The sequence below is a fragment of the Anguilla anguilla genome, chromosome 10 (assembly GCF_013347855.1).
Source record: "Anguilla anguilla isolate fAngAng1 chromosome 10, fAngAng1.pri, whole genome shotgun sequence".
NCBI lineage: Eukaryota > Metazoa > Chordata > Actinopteri > Anguilliformes > Anguillidae > Anguilla > Anguilla anguilla.
In genome coordinates this window covers 2,856,823-2,878,083 of record NC_049210.1, presented here as the reverse complement: position 1 = coordinate 2,878,083, position 21,261 = coordinate 2,856,823, and the positions used below count along the sequence as shown (strand labels likewise).

Below are 21,261 nucleotides of genomic sequence, written 5' to 3'. Positions count from 1 at the left end.
TATTTCATTCTTTTTCTTTTTTCTTTTTTTTTTTTACCAATGAATTAACAAAAAATAAAAAATCTAATGTGATATAGATCCTTTGAATCAAAATAGCTCCAGATCACTCAAAAGAGTTTACAAGAGATGGTCTTTAAGTGTAGAACAAATGTAACTTTAATATTCTATGTAGATTCTGCTTTAGGCCTAGTAATCACCAAAGCCTCTGAAGAAATCCCATTTCCACTAAACGTCGTATGTTGCTGTTCTTATTAGTTATTTCAATCCTGAAATCGAAATAATGACCTACCAAAAAATGTCATCCATGCATCATGTTCCTAGATTCATTCATCAGATGAAGTTGATATTATAATATTTATAGGAATTAACCATTGCATTCGGTCATACTTTTCACATGTGCTCAATCTGGACAGCTTGATCTTTAATGTTCTAATAACAAAACATATAACATATAATATAATGATAAGAACAGGCCATTCAGCCCAACATGCTCGCCATTTCCCTACCACTGAAGTGCAGGCCTACCTAGTGCTCGGCTTACCCACAAACTAGATAATATCTAGCACCATATGAAAACCTGGTCTTGTAAACAGAGTTTATGACTCTCCTACATGACCTGGCAAGCTATTCCACACAGCAAGTAGTACTCTCTGTGTAGAAAAAATACTTTCTAACTATCTGTGCGGAATTTACCTTCTGCCAATTTTAATTTATGCCCCACGTGAAGGTGCTTACTGAAGAACACTCAGAAAACAAAAAAACAACAGCGCATGCACACGTGTGTAGCCCTACTTTCCTTCTCAAGTTAGCGCTAGATTTGTGGAGATAATTCGCTCACAATAAGCTATGAGTATCATATTACGCTCAAACTGGTAGCTGAGGTATCTCTGTGACCTCAGGCACACCGAACATTGTGTTTCCGCTCGTTGCCCGAGAGCTCACAAAAGGAAGCATTCAATCGAGAGTCTGCTGTAAACACAGACTAAAGTCGCTTAAAAGAACAGCACTTCCCCAGTCTGAGTATTCAAGTTGACCACCTTTTACATGTGCAGGTGGTTCTCCTACAAAAAAAACCAAGCTTGGTGGCCTAAAAGTGTCTTTCTCTTGCAGCCCATGTTAAGCTAATAGAAATTATTTTTTATTGTTGTTTGATTTTAGTTATTTGCTGGACTACTTGTGTAAATTAAGTCATTTTATTGTTACAGATGTGTCACAATGGCAAGTATGTTCATTTGCCGAGAGGTTCATATTTATGGCTTGTATTTGATAATGTACTTATCTACATAATTGGGGGCTTCACCTCAACACGTTTTAGCGTCATTGAACGACCTTCACAGATAATGACGTTTTTGTGGATTCTGTCAACATTGGCTCTCACGGCCCTGCGTGGCGGAACAGTGTTCAGGAAACGCAGCTGCTCGCGGCGCTCGCTCACACGCTTCTGTACGGTATCAGAAGACAAGTGCTCAGCAGCAACATTGAGCTGTTGTGGTACGACAAAGCTGGAGTTGCAGGCTGCAAATGCTCGTGTCGCTTTGATCCGAACCGCGCATTGACCAGGTTCCTGTAAACTGATATGGTTTTACGGGAACGGCCAGCGCATTCATGAAGCCATAATCAAACAACCGTGCCACTGATCAAGGAGCAAAACTGGCTGACAGGATACAACCGCGTTATTTGTTTATGCAATGTATCTGTCGCTCTCCCATCGTACCGTGCCGAGCGAATACTCCCTCTGGCAGAAGATCCGCATCCACACTGCCGGGTTGAAGCACGCCGGAATGCCGATAGTTGTCTGTTAGTAGCAATATAATTTTAAGTCAGGTGCTGCACAGCTATTATTTATCAGGGACGACGCTTAAAAAAAAATAACAACAACGACGACGACAACAATTTCCTCTAAAGACTCTGGATTACACGTTGCGACGAAATCTTCAGGAGATTTTTTCCCCTCATTTGGTTTACAGACTGTATTTAAAACCAGGGGCGCAAGCCTTCCCCATTTAAGGTTTGCGTTGGGTCGTGTCGCTGCCGAATCACCAAATCAACTTGTGGGGAAACGGGTAAGCAATTTGGTTCCTTCCTTAGCATCGTGTCAACCCTCGAGTGCCAGTTCAAAGCCAATATTTGTTTTTTAAAAAAAAAAAGACGTCGCTATTTATTCGCGTGCATGCATTCGGCAGATTGTATTCTAAGATCTAATTCTACTCCATTCAAAGATGTGTTATGCCATGCACGAATTACATGTAGGCTACTGTAGCGATTATATCTATGCTCTGTCGCTGTTCGAACACCATCGTTTTGCGAACCCTTTGGGCAGCCGCGAGAAGACGCGTGTTCATTACATTATCTGCTCTCAATCGGAATATTTCGGTTCGACGGTTCTGGTTTTTGCCCATCTGCTGTCCATTATCGTCCATTAAGCACGTGCCAGAAGACACTTAATTGAACAGAGATCGAATTACTGAATACATTCCGTTATAACGTCAAATTGTGTCAGTTAACCGCGTCAAGTGTGTAAGAATGTCTTGCTTACCGCTTAGAATAATAATGCATGTTTTTGTAGACTATAGAAGCTGTATTTGCCATAATGTATGACATAATGGCTAACCTACTGTAATCTTATCGTCCTAAAAATAATGCTTTAGTATTAAACTAAGCGGTGGTCGGCTATATGCACTTGTTTTACTGGAAACGTCGTGTACTGTTTCGCTATTCAATTAGCCTAATCATCATTAAAGTGAAACAAACCCATTGAAGCTCCAGAACCAAAAACGCCATAAAACAACCATCTTGCTAGCTCCAACTGCATTATCAAATGCTGGCGGTTTTAATCCTAATTGTTCTGACTCGTAACTCGTAACACCCCCCATTGTTCATATGTAAAATATTATTACATGGTCAATTGTTATAAGAGCTACCAATCTGGTTTTGGCAATGGGTTTAGTCTATGGAGTGTAGTGAATGAAGCCTGTCATTCAAGAAGTGGTTGTGAGTTTCAAGTATTGTGATAGGTGGCTGACCTGTGTAAGGAACTGGGCTTGTAACCTGAAAGTCATAGGTTAAATTCCCAGGTAGGACACTGCCACTGTGCCCTTGAGCAAGGTACTTAACCTGCATTGCTTCAGTATACATCCAGCAGTATAAATGGATGCAATGTAAATGCTATGCGAAAGATGTGTAAGTCACTCTGGATAAGAGCGTCTGCTAAATGCCTGTAATGTAATGTACTACATTAGGAAAGAAAATGAATTCATTGAGTAATGCACAAGGCATGCAGCAATGTTTAAAAAAAAAATACTTTAAGCTGTTGGACGGTTCAGGGTAACATGAAGCTTCATTTTGTTCCTGTGGCGTCTAACAGATCCAAGGGTCTGGTCTTAACCCCCTCTCACTTGAAGAAGAATATTGATCTTGAAACGAAAATTGTAAACTGTGCCCAACACCACCAGCTTATCCCCGTTGTGGATATAAGACCAGTGGCTGCAGCACAGCCTGGGTGTGCTGACCATAAATGGGAAGGTCCGATGTTTTCCCGTCGTCTTTCCAAAACAACAAGGCGGCCAGGCTTCAGTTTGTTGTCACCGCTTCCAGTTCCCTGCATGTGTTGGTTTGGAAACCACCAAATTTAATTATCAAGCTTGCTGATTTACTACGAGACAGGTGATTCTTACAAAAAACAAACAAACAAACAAAAAAAAAAAAACAGCAATGGCAGCTCTAGTTTTGGCAGGTGTGTGTGTGTTGTCAATGTTAACAAATGTTTTTTTTATTTTTTAATGTCATTGAAAAGACCAATGCCTGAGAGCTCATAGAGCTCCACTTTCCTGTCTCTTGGTAGGAAACATGGCAGCCCAACCCCCCACGCAAGGCCCAAATAAACAGTTAAATGTTCAAATAAATAGGCCTGTGTTCAACTTATGCGCACTGTGTGCAAACTGTATCTTATCACAGTGGTTTCTGGTGTGTATGTTGTCCTAAATGGGTCAAAATTGTGGTTGTGCATCCCTCTGGCTTTTTTCTGTTGTTGATTGAGTCAGCGTACTGGATCCAGACTGAAGTGTTCGGTCGGGCGTCTCGAAGGTTTTGATGTCGTCTGATGCCAGGAGCGTCCTGTCAGTCAGTGTCGAGTCGGCGAAGCGTCTGTCGGGCGGAGGGGGGGGGGCTGTTACGGACGGAGAGGAAGAGGAGGAGGAGGAGGGGGAGGAAGCCAGACTCACAGACAGCGACACACGGCCATGCCTGGATCCCACGCCGAGGAACGCGTATAAAAAGAAGACCTTTCAGTTTCCCTTTCTTTCTTTCTTTCTTTCCCTTTTTTTTTCTTCACATTGTCCTCGATAGCAGAAGTAGGTCACAGTCTGAGCAAGGGCTGCAGGTTTGAAGCCAGTGAACATGTGAGCGCTGGTGTAACAGTAGGGATCAGTCCATCTCTTAATTGTTTCGGTGTGAATCACTCGGACTGGGGGGGGGGGGGAGGGAGGGGGGGGGCAGCCCTGCTCCTGCCTGTGGGAGGGGTGCTCCTTGCTCGAGGGAGATGTGCTTTCTGCCCCCCAGCTTTGTCCGTGGGCCAGCTGGGGGGGCAGACCTTCTCTCAGGGGGCCAGTGTAGCACAGAATCGAAGGTCGTTAGAGGTCGCGTTACGCTCTTCACAAAGAGCGGGGCTGTGTCCAAATCGGCGCGCTTGCTGTTTAGCAACGTGTGGAGTACGCCGGATGAGAACGTTGTTACGTAGGTGAGATTTTCTCTAAATGTTGTGTGCTGCAAATCCCATGATTATGTACTGTGCTTATTTCCTGAGTAATATTCGGGAGCGTACTTTTCGGTAAGTATACGATCGTTTTAGTCCCCAAATGTATGGCATGGCAGCTTCGCTTTAAAAAACGAGGTGCAGCTTCACATGATGTGAACAACAACAACATGTGAGCTTGGCCGTGCAAGGGCGATACCCCTTTTGACACTTCCACCACACGGTTGGAAAATAGTATTTATGATATTTTTTGCATACTACTTTGAATGTGCATAATGCAACTACTTGTCTTCGGCATGCAGAGTAAGTTTGACCTGCAGGTTATTTGCATTTATAATAGAACACTGTTGTATTTATTATGGAACACTGTTGTATTTGTGATGGAACACTGTTGTATTTATTATGGAACACTGTCATATTTATTATGGAACACTGTTGCAATGAACTTCGGTTGGAATCTCACAGACGCTGTCGTTGACTCAGATCGGTGGTTAATGGGTAAACTGCGCCTGTTTCCTGCTGAACAGTTCCCTGTGTGAATTTGGGGCCTGGCTGGCGGCCCACCCCGGGGGTTGTTTCCAAGTTTAAACATCGCGCTGGAAAGAGTAGAAACAGCAGCACTAATTAACGAGCGGCGATGGAGCGATCTTATCACAGGGCCTACGGAACAGCTGTTCTCCTTTTTAATTCCTCTTAAAAATTCAGTGACCGTGCAGAAGAGAAATATATTTTATGTGCATGCATTTCAGCCCCACACCCCAACCCCACCCCACACCCCCTCACCCCCTCACCTACTGGGTAATCCAGGTGTTGGGCCTCTGAGAGCCATTGACTAAATCTTCCCCCATCGTCCATGATTTCTCACTTTCTTCACTTTTTGTGTAAAACAGCCTCTTCCTGGGGAAGTGGTAGGAAAACCACAAGAGAGAAGCGGCTTCTGCCAGCCTGGGGGAGAAAAACCCTGTTATTGCCCCACTGGAGCAGGGCCATGCCACCCTGCAGCGTGTGCCAGCCTGGGGGAGAAGCCCTGTTATTGCCCCTCTGGAGCTGGGCCATGCCACCCTGCAGCGTGTGCCAGCCTGGGGGGGAAACCCTGTTATTGCCCCTCTGGAGCTGGGCCATGCCACCCTGCAGCGTGTGCCAGCCTGGGGGAGAAGCCCTGTTATTGCCCCTCTGGAGCTGGGCCATGCCACCCTGCAGCGTGTGCCAGCCTGGGGGGGAAACCCTGTTATTGCCCCTCTGGAGCAGGGCCATGCCACCCTGCAGCGTGTGCCAGCCTGGGAGAAAAACCCTGTTATTGCCCCTCTGGAGCTGGGCCATGCCACCCTGCCGTGTCTGGGAGCTGGCATGACGTGCCTGTCCTGGGAGCCCGCTGACAAGGCAATAAAGGAGAACTCCTCCGCTGGCACCAGACGGCCCCCGTCCTGCGTCTTCCCCCCCCCCCCCTTCCCCCAGCTGGTGCTGCTCCAGTGCCCCTGGCATCTCCTCCTGATTTACTGCTGTTATTTTCCTCTGCTTTCCAATCACGTTTCTCAGGAGCGCTAATAATGTACTGAAACCGCAACACTCACGGTGTTGAGATCCTGATTGTTGTGGTGGATTTAGCCTGTTATGTGTGTGTGTGTGCGTGCGCGTGCGTGCGTGTGCGTGTGTATCGTTGCCAAGCGACAGGGGACCCCAGCAGAGCAAGCTGAGCAGAGATGAAGAGAGCTGTGAAAAGTGGAAAAGTTTGTGCTGGTCACACACCATGTGACTCCATCTGATAACGGTGCCAGTGGCTGGAACTCGTTCTCATTGGACCATGGCACGCGTGATGCTCTCTTGCCCAAACACCATCCCTCTGCCTGGATCTAGCAGGTGACTTTAGGACATGGAGAGGAGAAGAGAAATGGAACTTTTGTTTTTGAGTGACAGATCAACACTGCACTCCCCTCCCGTTTATTTTCCCAATGGATTTGCTGGCCGGTCGTACCGATTGTGATGTCACAGTCGCAAATCTCCTCCCCCTTCAGTGCCTCCGCGTTTCTGTCGGCAGGAGCTCCTGGGAGGCCTTGCCGGAATTGGGGTTGTGATCTCAAATTAAGAAGATGGCAACAGAACAACGGGGAACGTTCGGCGCCTTAATTGAGTTCCTCAAACAGGCGGACAGGTTTTAATCCAACGCAGGCTCACGTTAGTCTTGCTAATATTTCTCAGACATCTCTTCTCCCCATCTCTGCTCAGCTTATATTCATTTCTAATGAGAGCGCATGTTTTTTTTTTTAGTTCTTTTTTAGCCCTGAATGTTTTAACTATTGGTACAATCAGCTGGGGGTAGAGTACATGCTTTTTTTAGTCTTTAATGTTTTATCTGTTGGTGCAATCCATTGCAGTAGAGTGCATGCTTTTTTTAAAAGCCCTTAATGTTTTAACTGTTGTTACAACCAGTTGGAGTTCCTCAGAATTGGAGCCCTGGTGTCATGTGACGCTGGTGTGACAAGGCTGAAGGCTCGTGAGAAATCCAGTGGCTGAGCTGCTGCTGCTGCTCGTTTTGCCTCCTGCCTGCTAACAGTGAAGAGCTTTCCCTCTGGAATTTTCCAGTAGGTTGAGACATTATCGGGCATGTCACTCACATGGTTAAAAAGGTACAGGCAGGTTTGCTCGTGTCATGTGATTTCTCGGGAAGAGGGCTATGTCTAAGTGTGTGTGTGTTTGTGTGTGCATGCAAGCGTGTGTGGAGTGTGTGTGTGTGCATGCATGCAATCGTGTGTGTGTGTGTGTGCATGCATGCAAGTGTGTGTGTGTGTGTATGCATGCAAGCATGTGTGGAGTGTGCATGCATATGTGTGTGTGTGCGTGCGTGTATGTGTGTGCGTGCGTGCATATGTGTGCGTGTGTGTGTGTGTGTGTGCATGCATGTGTGTGTGTGTGTGTGCATGTGTGTGTGTGTGTGTGTGTGTGCATGTGTGTGTGTGTGTGTGTGTGCATGCGTGTATGTGTGTGCGTGCATGCGTGCGTGTATGTGTGTGCGTGCGTGCATATGTGTGCGTGTGTGTGCATGCATGTGTGTGTGTGTGTGTGTGCATGCGTGTGTGTGTGCAATTGAATGATCATTTCGTGTTAGCCACCGTGGATCGAAAGCAAAGCCGTGACATTTCCCCCTAATCTTGCTTTACATTATTTATGAATGGGAACTGCAACACGCTGAATTTAATCCAACACCAATTTGTCTCAGAGCATAGAGCGTTTTATTTGCAGAACGATTCCCTTTCCAGAATATGAGCATAAAGCATTCATAAATCACCCGGCTTATTTCTCGGTGCTGTGCAGCAGTGTGTGTCGTTAAGCGATGTGCACAGATTAGCATATTCACAGGAAATCAGCATCGCGCGCCTGTCATTAGCGAATAAGCAGCGCTTCCTTTACGCTGCCTTCAGTGGAGCGAGCTTCTAGAGAAGGCCCGCTTCGCGTAGGGTTAGGCCAGTTCACCACTGCCTCTGCCGTTGGGCATTGATCCAGGGTCCTTAGCTGATGTTGAGTTCATAAGCAGCTATGCCAGTTTATTTCTTTTTTTTCATTTACGTTTTTTCATTTAGGTTCTCTCATTCCCTGGCCATTGCTTTCCCACCACCCCCTCTTTCTCCACAACCCCGACCCCCCCCCCCCCCCCCTCGAGGCGCACCCCAGCGAGAGGTCGACCCCGCTCAGAGATATTTCCGGCTGTTTCTGACGGCAAGTCATCGGTCACGTGACACATTGACGTCACTGGTAGCGGTGCGGGGAGGTTGGGGAGGGGGGCGCGGCGGGGGGATGGGGGGGGGGGGGGTGCAGTACAGCCAGCATCACATTATCACATCAGCTCATGGTGGGAGAGGCAGAGCAGAAATGGAGAAAGAGGGAGAGGCAAAGCCAGAATGGAGAAAGAGAAAGGAGGGAGAGGGGAAGAAAAGGAGAAAGAAAGGAAGAGAGACAGAGAGACAGAGGGGAAGAGAGAGAGCTGAAGGCGACAGCAGCTTTGCTTCGCTGATTTTTATCTCGGACCTATTTCTGTATACCCCCCCCCCCCGCCCCAGCCCGTTTACATACGATTAGATTTGCTGTGCAACCCCCCTCCCCCTCCCACCAGTTCCTCCACATAACCACAGCTCCTTGCTTTGGCAGTGCTATTTAGAGTGCTCTGCATAACAGTAATTATGGATGCATTCGCCAACATCCACCCCAGTCCCTCCCACCCCCTGTCTCACCTGTCCCTCCCACCCCAGTCCCTGCCACACCTGTCCCTCCCACCCCAATGCATACCACCCCACCCCCTGCCTCACCTGTCCCTCCCACCCCAATGCATACCACACCTGTCCCTGCCACCCCAGTCCCTGCCACCCCAATGCATATCACCCCTGTCTCTGCTATCCGTATTGAGCTATTGAGTCATGACACAAATATATTGGATAACTAACACGTTAGTGAGCCATATTACGTGGCAAATCATTTCTGCCTATATTATTGGCTTACTGTATTGATAGTGCATTACTAGTGCAGCATTTATACAGTATGTATCCTGTGCTGTCAGAGGTCATGCTAATTGCAACTGTGCGCTGAAAGGTTGTGGCTCACTGGCTGTGCGTAGTTCAAAACGATGCAGTGAAAAAAACGGAAAGGAAAACCTTATTCGAATTGTAGTATTTTTGTGGACTGCTGCACTTTCAGGTCAATATTAATGACATACTGTAACTGAGATTGATCATCTGTCTGGTGGAGAGGTACATAATTAGCAGTAATGTGCATTTCCTGCGCAGCTTCGGGTAGACTAGCATGAGACAGTGACCGTTGCTTTGTATTTTATAACCGCGATTACTCTGAGAATACTCACCTTTCAGCACTTATTGGCTGACAGGGGAGTGACTCCCACAGTAGGTCCAGATCACCCTGGTGGTTCCGGTAGTGTTACATGCTAATGCAGGCAATGCACAGAAGCACGTGACAGAAATAAGGCTAAATGTAGTCATATGTATAAAGGTGACCTTTACTGGGGAGAAGATTATTTGCACATTTATACGTGTAACTACAAAACGCATTATTTTTGTCATGTTCTTCTGTGCATGGCGAGCCAACGCTAATGCTACCCATCGCATTGCATGAAATTTTTCAGTGGATTTTAACGATTGTAGAGACAGCCGGTGATCCTGGCTACTGCGCACACAGAGCGTAGCCTCAGATGAATAACGCGCCGCGTAAAAAAAATCGTTGTGGCCGTGACTGGAGCATTAAAGGTGCCCTTTGTCTCCGGGCCGTGTCCGTAACTGACAGCGGTATCGGTGCTGCGTGCGTGTCTCTCGTCGTTCGTCACTTGCTATCGGCAGTGTCACGGGACTCGGACTGAGTCATCTCCTAGGAAACGCTCGCTGCCTGAGGTTTTCACGTGCCAGCTGAAGTGCTTCCTACGACTCTCTCACTCTGTCTCTCACTCTCTCCCTGCCTCTTCCGCCCTCTAGCTCCCTCTTGCGCTCTTTTCCACCTGTTGTAATCAGATCCTGATGAGTTTATTCCCCTGGGTAGCTGATGTCTTCATTCATGTGGATTGGCTGTGTCTTTCCGTTAGCTTGTGCATCAGAAGCAGAACTGTGACGATGAAAGCCGTTAGCTGCGTCCCGAGCGCATTCCGTTGGCCGGAGCCGGAGCGCGAGCAGAAGCAGTTTGCGATAAGAGAGACAGTTCTCTCTTCTCACCTCTTATCTTGCAGCCATTGTCAGCCTGTCTGTTTCCCGTCACCAGTCGGGAGCGTACAGCCAAGGCCCGCCGCTCGTGACGCGCTGAATGATTTGCTGCTGTTTTGGTTTTTTTTTGGGGGGGGGGGTTTGTGCTGATTTGTTGTGTTCAGTGTGGCCGTGATTTAGCGGGAACCTGGACCTGACGGTGCTGTTCTCTGTCGTTGCCTCAGGGAGATGGATCCCGAGCAGCGGAGCCAGAAAGACCCGGACCCAGCGGGGCCAATCAGAGCAGTTTCAGCACCAGGCCGCTCTTCTGCACCCTCAAAATCAGCCAATCCAGCTGCCCCAGCATCTGCCCCACAATCCACTCCGGCAACTGCCCAGCCAACCGGCTCAGCAACTGCCCCAGTGTCTGCCCCACAAACTGCCCCGGCATCTGCCCCACAAACTGCCCCAGCATCTGCCCCACAATCCACTCCGGCATCTGCCCAGCCATCCGGCTCAGCAACCACAGCAGCAACCGCTCCAGTAACTGCCACGGCAAACATTCCAGCAACCGCCCCAACAACCGGCCCAACAACTGCCCGTGCAACTACCCCAGCAACTGCTCCAGCTACTGCCCCAGTAACTGCCCCCGCAACCACTCCAGGAACTGCCCGTGCAACTACCCCAGCAACCACTCCAGCAACTGCCCCAGTAACTGCCCCAGCAACCACTCCAGCAACTGCCCCAGTAACTGCCCCAGCAACCACCCCAGCAACTGCCCCAGTAACCGCCAACAGGGCGCGGAAGCTCGAGAGAGCTCCCAGAGCACAGTCATCGACTGAGCCCAAACCCACAGAGGCGACCCAGCCCCCTGCAGCCCCCTCCAAGACCCCCCACCCCAGGCCACCGGGGTCCGGGCCCACCCCCTCTGCAGCGAAGCCCCCAGAGCCCACCCCAGCAAAGGGACCACCGGGGCCATCGCCCAATCCGAATGTCCGACCCCACCCGCTAGGGTCCCGGAGCCCCTTCTCAACGAGGGCTGCCTCTGTGCCCCATCCTCCCCCCACCAGCCCCGTCCCGCCCCACCTCAGCCCCCACCCACAGAGGGCCTTCTCAGTGGCAGGTACAGCGGACACCCAGCCCCAGCCTGTGGAGGACTTCAGGTACGCTTAACCTCAAACTTACTCTCAATCTCACGTTGAATCCCAGTCACACTTACAACGGCATACATTCTGATTTAGGGTTAATAAGTAGTGAGATACGGGAAAGATTTGAACTCCGATCTCAAATGGTGGCATGGAAACAGTTGGAAATTTGCCCCTTGGTGCCCCCTGGTGGCAACCACGGGTTAAAGCATCTGCTTTATTTTCTTGAGTTAATACAAAAATTTGGCTAGTTGGATAGGAACATTTTCTAAAAACAAAATAGAGTTTTCTAAAAACTATGCAGTATTAGCTGGTGCATCTGAAGCAGAGGGAAGTAGGTAGAGGAGAAACAGGAAGTCGGGCTTCATCAGTGGCAAGATTTTCTGAGTAACTGCTAGACTTCATCTTTTCTGTTCCTTCTTTCAGCAGCGGATTCTTCTCTGTCACAGGATCCAAAACTAAAAACCTTGATCAAAAAGAATGTAATATATGAATTGTTTCTTTTTTTTTTTTTTTTTTTCCGGGAATCCCCTGAAATAGTAACACGTCAGGAATACGATACACTGTACATTCCACTGTGGTCGTGTTTCAAATTCTCAAAGCTTAGCTGCCTGCTGTTTTAAAACCTCAGACGTTTTGTGTGTGGCGTGTGTGTGTGTGTGGCGTGTGTGTGTGTGTGTGTGTGTGTGGCGTGTGTGTGTGTGTGTGGCGTGTGTGTGTGTGGCGTGTGTGTGTGTGTGGTGTGTGTGTGTGGCGTGTGTGTGGTGTGTGTGTGTGTGTGTGTGGCGCGTGTGTGTGTGTGTGTGTGTTTGGTGTGTGTGTGTGTGTGTGTGTGTGTGTGTGTGTGGCGTGTGTGTGTGTGTGTGTGTGGTGTGTGTGTGTGGCGTGTGTGTGTGTGTGTGGTGTGTGGCGTGTGTGTGTGGTGTGTGTGTGTGTGTGTGTGTGTGTGTGTGGTGTGTGTGTGTGGCGTGTGTGTGTGTGTGTGGTGTGTGGCGTGTGTGTGTGTGTGTGGTGTGTGTGTGTGTGTGTGGTGTGTGTGTGTGTGTGTGGCGTGTGTGTGTGTGGCGTGTGTGTGTGTGTGTGTGGTGTGTGTGTGTGTGTGTGTGGTGTGTGTGTGTGTGTGTGTGGCGTGTGTGTGTGTGTGTGTGGTGTGTGTGTGTGGCGTGTGTGTGTGTGTGTGTGTGTGTGGCGTGTGTGTGTGTGTGTGGTGTGTGTGAGTGTATGTGTGTGTGTGTGTGTGGTGTGTGTGTGTGTGTGTGTGTGTGTGTGTGTGTGTGTGTGGTCCCCTGCGAATCACGCTCTGTCTCCTCTTTCTCCCTGATAGGGTGCACATAATCACATGGAACGTTGGGTCGGCTGTGCCTCCCGATGACATCATTTCCCTTTTGGGGCTGAACGTGAGCGATGGGAACACGGACATGTACATCATCGGGTGAGCAGGCGAAAAACTGCCACCGTGTGGCGCTGTTTTCCGTCGTCTGCACCGCAGATTTCCCTCACCTGCCATTTTTTAAAACTTTTCTCCCTCTTTCCTGCTCTCTTGCTCCCTCTCTTTTACCCCTCCCTTCCCTTCATCTCCTCTCTTCCCTTCCCCCTCTCCCTTCATCCTGTCACTCCAGGTTTGTAATGGTTGAGCTTATTAATGACCCCCCCCCACCCCACCTCTTGTGTTTTCTTTCCTCTGCCCCCTCCCACACCCCTATTATCCTATTTCTCTCTCTGCTCTCCTTTCTTCCGTCCCCTTCCCTATTAAATTTCTCTCCCTACCTGTGGATCTCTGTGTAGTGAATGACCACCCTTCGAAGAGTAGGTTATTATTTGGAATGTTGTTTCTACGCCGGTGCGTTCTAGAACTCCACCGCTGTCAGTCACCAGCGGTGACTGTGACATCAGCGTCAGAATGTTCAGTTAAGAACCGCTAACCCGTGGCTCCCTGTCTCAGGCTGCAGGAAGTGAACTCCATGATCAACAAGCGTCTGAAGGACGTGCTGTTCACGGACCAGTGGAGCGAGCTGTGCATGGACACCCTCAGTCCCTTTGGATACGTGCTGGTCAGTAAAGGGTTAAACCCCCCCCCTTAAACCTCCCTACCCCCCCGTTGCAGGCTCTTTGTGGATGACGACAGGCTATTTTGACGAGGGTCTCTAATGATAGGCACGGTCCTGTCAGCTTCGGCCTTGAGCCCGCGCTCCATTCTGGAGGTCTGAACATTCCGTCCCCATTCAGAGCCTTTACTCATTCATTCACTCATTCATTCACTCATTCACTCATTCAGTCATTCATTCACTCATTCGCTCATTCACTCATTCATCCGCCGTTCTGTTCTGGTGCTGACGCACACACCTGGGGAGGGGTCCACATTTCTGAAGGGGTTCAGCCTCTCGGTTATAAATTTGTTGCACACACAGACACGCATGAAAGCATTTACACACAAACACACACTCGTCTTGCAGTTACACACAAATACACACACGCACACACACACGCATACTGAAAGCTCTATAAGCCAACTACATGACTCTTTCATCTGTTCTCTTTCCCCTTAGCGTAAAATTTGAGTTTTGCTCAAACATTTGATTTCTGAATTTGGTTACCATGGTGATGGATTACTTTAGAATGTGATGTCCTGTAAAGAACAAAGTCGCTTTCTTGTCATATACCTGAGGGAATTTTTTTGCATGTATTCACGGTATATTTGACAAGAAAGGGTACCGTCACACTGGAATTTGCACTGCTGCGTTACTTGAACAGGGAAATTAGCCTCTTTTTTTATAGATGCAAAATAAATCTCCTTATAAGGATGAAACGATAAAACACTGCGTCGTTAAGTAACCGTGAAAGCATGGGTGGGTTGCGGATGAGAGATGGGGGTGTCAGCAGTGACCCCCCCCCCCCCTTAGGGACCCAGAGTGATCTCACTCACTCCACACTGTGGGGTCAGTGGTGGCCCTGCTGGAGCCCCCACAGCCAGCGGAGGGCTCTCCAGGACATCCTGCCCCGCTGTGGGTCCCCAGAGGCCCCTGGGACGGGCATGCAGCCAGAGAGGGCCCTGGGACGGGCGTGCAGCCAGAGAGGGGCTCGCCAAAAAATCATCAGTCGCCTTGGTAACAGTCGATCTCCACCTTTCCCATGCCCCCCCCTGAACCCGCATCTCACTGGAGGTTGCGTTGAGAAGGGGGGGAGGGGGGGGGGATTTAATTTCCCTGGCCCCTGTTTTAATTAGTTTTATACACTGAATGTTCCCCGTAGCGTTGTAACCACATTGAAAATTTTAAAATCCACTCTGACCCCGCTGGCCAGAAAGTACCAGTGAAATGTTGTTTTTTTTTTTTTTTCGCTTTTCAGATGTATTTCAGATTCAGTCACGTTCCCTTATAGGACTGCTGCTTGTGCTTTTCTTTTGTAAAAATCTTGTGTGTCAGCTGTAGCACACACCCATGTCAGCCCAAAAATCCACCCCCGAAGCGCTCCCTCCTCCCCTGTCCCGTGTCGCTGCAGATATATGTATATAGCCCCAGGGCGTCTGACGGGTCCGCTCCCCTCCCGAATCGATCTTGGCGCCGTTAGGCTCCGCCCCACCGCGCTCTGTTACCGTGGGGATCGCCGCTAACGCTGCTTCCTCCACGCGGCGGTTTTTTTTACGGCCCAGCGGAATCGGTTACGCAACCGAGGCGTCCGATTGGCCGAGGCAGGGCGGGGAACGCGGGAGTGAGGGAGTTGGGTTAATGTGGCGCGGAGTCCGGCCTGCGTCTGGGGGCACGGTGGTGGGGGGGGGGGGGGGGGGGGGGGTGCGGGGGGGGGGGGGGGGGGGGGGGGGGGGGTGGCTTGTGAAGGCTTGGTCAGGGTCTTTGGTGGTGGGTAAGGGGGAGGGACAAGCGTGGGGGGGGGGGGGGCGGTTGGGCCCCTTTGGTCTTGCGTAAGATGTGGCCAAGTGCCTCGGGCATCAGTGGAGGTCATGTGACTTGCACGTTGTTCCATGTTTACCCCCCCCTACGCCTAACACCCCCCCTCCAGCACAATGTCACACATGATCTTTTCTTAGCTACAGTTTCTCATGTTTAGAGACAAAGAGAGAGAGAGATTCAGAGAGAGAGAGAGAGAGAGAGATAGGGAGAGAGAGGAAAGAAGAGAAGGAAATAGGGGTGACTAATACTGGAGAGCGGTAATGTGAGATGGTGTGAGAGAGAGAGAGAGAGAAAGAGAGAGAAAGAGAGAGAGAGAGAGAGAGAGATACAGAGAGAGAGAGAGAGAGAGAGAGAGAGAGAGAGAGAGAGAGAGAGAGAGAGAGAGAGAGAGAGAGAGATCCGTTGTCATTTTCCCTGGGTCACAGTGTTTCCAGGTATCAGCTTCCATTCCAAAAAAAGTTGTTTGTGGAACCTCACGGGATCACACGGACGCAGCCTGACCCTGATGATGAGGGGTGGGGTCGCTGAAGGGCCGGTTGACTTTTCAAACGTCCCGCCGGCGTTCTCTCCAGAACGCAGGCGGCCGCCGGGGCAGGCCGCGGATCTTAATCGCGCGACTTCACTGTCCGCCATTCTGTGGGCCCTGTGCTCCTTTGCCTCTGTAGCCTGTGCACATTGCACCATGCAAATCCCAGGTGTGAGGCGTGCACCTGCGTAACCGACAGAACCTGAGAAGATGTAAATTGGTACACGGATGGCAGAGTATGTACCCGTTTAAAAGCCATTTGGCTTCCCCATAAAAAAGCGTAGTTAGTTTATCTTATAGTTGTTATTCAATGTGTATGTCCCAAGATTATAATACTCAGCAGAGCGCATATTGAAGGCTGACTCATAAATGCCAGTACGTTTGAGCAAATATGTTTTAATATTTTAATATTCTCATGCAAGCGACCAAGGTGCCTTGTAGTCATGATATTATGCAGTGCTTTTATCTAGCACTCCTGACCTTTGTGTATTCGTTTTAATTAATCTCTCTCGCTCCCTTACTCTCTCTCTCTCTCACTCTCTCTCCCTCCCCCCCCCGTCTACCCCTCTTTCTTCCTCTTTTCTTTTCTTTCCTCCTTTCAATCTCCTCCAGGTTACGTCCCAGCGGATGCAGGGGGTGCTCCTGCTGGTGTTCGCCAAATACTACCACCTGCCTTTCCTGAGAGGGGTGCAGACGGAGAGCACCCGCACGGGCCTGGGGGGCTACTGGGTGAGGGACACCCCCCCCCCTCCCCTCACCACAGCGAAGTCCCCAATGACCACACAGATTTAGAACTGTATCAGAACATTAATCGCGCTGCCTGGTTTAGTATGGAGAACGTGGGGAGTGATGATGTCACAATGCAGGCGACAGCAGGCAGCACGCTGAGGCTGTGCCTTAAAATGGTCCACTGGTATCCCTGCGACTGTTTAGGGTGTCAGCCATTTTGTAGCGAATGGCGAACGCCCTAGTTAGTCCACCATTTGAGGCACTGCCTATCCCAGCATGCTCTGAGCCAGGCCCTAGAGGCCTTCCCATGTATTCTGTTGTTTTATACCATCTGAGCTCTGAGTTAAATATGTTTTAGATATTTTAATATTGGTATTTATTGAATGGTGACCTTAATATCGTATCTGCTATTAATTCTTCATGGAAAAAATGTGCTGCTGGTGGCATGTGTAATTAATTGCTTGGACGAGCTGAATTACTTGTTTAATTTACTGGGTCGCATCGAAAAATGATTTACTCTTTGTCCTTTCTTCCCACTTTGTGCCTTTTCTCTACCTCCGCCCCCTCTCCGTCTGTCCCTTCATCCCTCCCTCTCTCTCTCTGTCTCTCTCTCCCTGTCCTTACTGTCTCTGTTTATCGCTCTTTCTCCCCTTCCCTCGCTCCGTGCCTGTTATATCTGTCCGTCTCTCCCCTTGCCGTTTCTCTTCGCCGCGTCGCCGTCTCCGCTCCGTCTCCCAGGGCAACAAGGGCGGGGTCAGCGCCCGCATGACGGTGTTCGGCCACTCGGTGTGCTTCCTGAACTGCCACCTGCCCGCCCACATGGAGAACTCGGAGCAGCGCATGGACGACTTCGACAGCATCCTGCAGCAGCAGCAGTTCGAGGGCCAGGCGGCTTCGGGGGTGCTGGACCACGAGTGAGTCGCCACGGAAACAATTCCCATCCCATAATCCCCTTCCTTGGCCTCCCTAAAGAGTTCCCAACGCTGTTCAACCCCCTGTTTCTACTCACCCCAGCATCGTTATCTGTAGTGATGCGTGGCAGTTATGAGAGTAATTAGTAGAAGTGCTGCAACAGGACTGCGTGAAATTCTTTGGACGTTGGCTGTATTTTGATGTTGAGTGTTTTCAGTATAGAAAAAGAGTAAAATGGTTGAGCAGATCATCAGTTAATACAGTAATGTTAACTATAATACGACTGCTAGTATAATTGTCATAGTTGTAATCGCAATTATTGTTGTTAAGTACAGCCCTGTCCTTCTGTCCATAGTGTGGTTTTCTGGTTTGGGGACTTGAATTTTCGTATCGAGGACTATGAGATGCATGTTGTGAAGGGGGCCATTGACAATAACAGACTCTCTCTGCTTTGGGAGAAAGACCAGGTGAGAGATGCACAACCCTCAGATTTCATTTCTAGTGCATGGGGCAGTGGAATTTCCCAGTGCACCAGTAGATGTCACTCTAACACCACAAAAACAGCCGTGAATTCATACCATTCAATGCTGCTTTAATAACATTATAATTATGGTGTTGTTATCAATCTGAATGTAAATATCGCTCTCTTTGTGTCGTGTAGCTCAACATGGCGAAGGACAGCGAGCAGGTTTTGGAGGGGTTTCATGAGGGTCCCCTCAAATTTCCTCCTACTTACAAATTTGATGTTGGGACGCACACGTACGACACTAGGTATGGACCTTAGCTGTTTTTCCCTTCTAAACACAGGTTGGGAGAGCTCAGCAATCACTAAAGTGAAATTGGAAAAAAATGAAGAAGTATTCGTATTTTCAAGCTTAGAACAAACGTTGTTTGAAGTCCTGATCCAGGCCACTGTTTCTGACTGCTCTGGAACAGAACAATTAGCTACATTTGGTGCTCCGACCGTCACCCAGCACCACTGCGCTTTGTCTCCCCCTAGTGGTCAGAAACGTAAGCTCGCCCGGACAGACTGACCCTCACCCAGCACCAATGCGCTTTGTCTCCCCCTAGTGGCAAGAAACGGAAGCCCGCCTGGACGGACCGCATCCTGTGGCGGCTGAGGGCGGCGGCCCCGCCGGGGCCCCCGAACAGCGGCGGGCCGAGGCGCAGCCCCACGGCGGGGCTCACCAGCGGCACCAGGGTGACGCAGCACTTCTACCGCAGCCACATGGAGTACACCGTCAGCGACCACAAGCCCGTCTCCTCCCTCTTCACCTTGCAGGTGAGCTCCGCCTCCAGCCTCCGCCTCCGTCTCCGCTTACCCTGCTCCCTTTTTCACTCGGGATGTCCCCTTTCTTAGTGGGGGGAGCGGGGGGGGGGGCTGTAAAACTTTACCTGTGATCCCAGAGGACCATAGCCTGTTCGGTTTCGGTTTCTGACTTTTAAAATTCGGCCACTAATTCAGACCCAAGAAACCAGGTGAGGTGAGGTGAGGTGAGGTGAGCACCTGCCAAATTAATTGAAATGGTAAAGGGGCTGCATTTATATAGCGCTTTTATCCAAAGCGCTTTACAATTGATGCCTCTCATTCGCCAGAGCAGTTAGGAGTTAGGTGCCTTGCTGAAGGACACTTCGACACACCCTGGGTGGGGTTTGAACCGGCAACCCTCCGACTGCCAGACAATCAGTCTTACCTCCTGAGCTATGTCGCCCACATGATTGATCATGTGCTGAGTGACGTAACCATGGATACTGCCACACCCAGGAGGTTTCCCGAGGGCAAGGGTGAATATTGCCCTCGGGAAACTGAAGATATCGTCCGCTTTTCTACCGGTTATATTAGGCGTGATTACTTTAGAATTTTTCCTTGGATTCAAAATAAAACATTTTGAACTGATATTGATGCCGATATAATGTGATAATTGCCCAATATATTTTTATTTTTAATTTTTTTATTTATATAGCACTTGTCATACAGGTCTGTAGCACAAAGTGCTTTACAGAAATAAGAAGACAAAATAAAACCATAACTAAAAATAAAACATAATTTATGGTAGATTATACGGTAAATATTGTGTTGGGTTTTTTCGCTGCGTATAGTAGCTGCACTGAATCCTCTTTCTGTGTGGTAGTTCCCATATAAGGTGGATATTCCCTTGGTGACTCTTACTGTGGAAGATGAGTGGAACCAAGTGTCAGACGCCAAGGCCAAGTTCAAGATGGCTGCCAACTACTCCCGCAGTTCCTGGGACTGGATTGGACTGTACAAGGTATCAGCTGTTCCCCTATCTGCGCAGACACTAATTATAGTTACAGAATTTGCATTCATAAATAGAAATACTGTAAAATAAAAATGGTTCTGTCCATTACTGTCTGTCTCCTTCCAGGTCGGATTCAAGCACCACAAGGATTATGCAGCCTATGTGTGGGCCAAGCAGGAAGAGTCAGATTACTTGACCCAGGAATATCAGGTAGGAGTAGTGCATATATGTGCACTCACACTGCTTACACACACACACACACACACACACACTATACGCACACGCACACACACACACACACACACAGACTATACGCACACGCACACACACATGCACACGCACACACACACACAGACTATATGCACACGCACACGCACACACGCACACGCACACACACACACATGCACACGCACACTCTCACACACACATGCACACACGCATACACACCCTCACACACACACACAGACTACACACACACACACACACCCACAAGCTGACGGGGCTTCCCTGCCTGTGCTCTTTCTGCAGGTGACATTTGACGAGGAGGATTTGCCCAAGGGCTCTGGAGACTACATCTTGGGTTACTATAGCAACAACATGAGCTCCATCGTGGGAGTGACGGAACCCTTCCAGGTCGCGACCTTTTCCGAGGCCTCCTACCTTAAATCACCTCAGGACACCTCACTGAAGTCAGTGGGGCTGTCAGGTGTCTGTCTTGTCTTTCAGTTAAACCTCCTCCCCTCTCTCTCTCTCCCCCCCCTCCCCCTCTTCCCCCCCCTCTTCCCCCCCTCCCCTCTCTCTCTTACACCCCTCACCTCTCTCCTCTCCTCCCCCTCTCTCCCCCCCTCCCTCAATCTCCCTCTCCTCCCCTTCTCCCCCTCCCTCTCCCCCACCCCGCTCCCCCCCCCTCCCCCTCCTCCCCCTCCTCCTCCTCTCTCTCCCTCCCGCAGATCCAGCTGCCCACGTCCAGCCCGGAGGCCAGCCCGTCGGACAGCTCCTATTCCAGCGCGGAGGAGGAGGGCGCCGGGGGGGCCCTCCTGCGCCCTACGTCCCGCAGCCCGAGCCCCGGCGGGTCCAAAACCCGCCGCCGCAGCCGCAGCCGCAGCCCCGCCCTGGCCAAGCTGCAGGGCCTGCGCCTCACGTCCCGCAGCCCCTCCCCCCGCCCCCCCGCCAGGAAGAAGAAGGAGCGGCGGGGCGACACGCCCGACGGCCTCCTGTCGCCCGCCGCCTCCAGCCCCCCCGCCTCCTCGTCCGCCATGGGCGCCCTCGTTACCGCCATCTCCGGCGAGCAGCTGTCCGCCCTGGCCGCCGATCCCGCCGCGGAGAGCGGGGAGACGGGGTCGTCGTCGTAGCGCACGACCCGC

At 50.1% G+C, this 21,261-nt stretch overlaps 1 protein-coding gene across 4 annotated transcripts in view; it reads left to right on the top strand.

Moving 5' to 3' along the window:
- The window catches only part of inpp5jb (inositol polyphosphate-5-phosphatase Jb), a 26,806-nt gene extending 5,545 nt beyond the window's left edge, over positions 1-21,261 (top strand). The window contains exons 1-14 of one of the 4 annotated variants that reach the window (XM_035380263.1): positions 111-2,063; positions 10,665-10,863; positions 10,912-11,582; positions 12,889-12,996; positions 13,507-13,615; positions 16,608-16,724; positions 17,463-17,638; positions 17,992-18,103; positions 18,298-18,407; positions 18,708-18,918; positions 19,769-19,906; positions 20,024-20,107; positions 20,426-20,530; positions 20,848-21,261. In XM_035380263.1, coding sequence (XP_035236154.1) covers positions 10,669-10,863; positions 10,912-11,582; positions 12,889-12,996; positions 13,507-13,615; positions 16,608-16,724; positions 17,463-17,638; positions 17,992-18,103; positions 18,298-18,407; positions 18,708-18,918; positions 19,769-19,906; positions 20,024-20,107; positions 20,426-20,530; positions 20,848-21,249 — 2,538 coding nt within the window. In that variant the 5' untranslated portion in view covers positions 111-2,063; positions 10,665-10,668 and the 3' untranslated portion in view covers positions 21,250-21,261. Of the gene's footprint in view, positions 1-109; positions 2,064-10,664; positions 11,583-12,888; positions 12,997-13,506; positions 13,616-16,607; positions 16,725-17,462; positions 17,639-17,991; positions 18,104-18,297; positions 18,408-18,707; positions 18,919-19,768; positions 19,907-20,023; positions 20,108-20,425; positions 20,531-20,847 lie in introns of those variants that run through there. The other 3 variants (XM_035380262.1, XM_035380259.1, XM_035380260.1) reach the window with 3 other exon arrangements.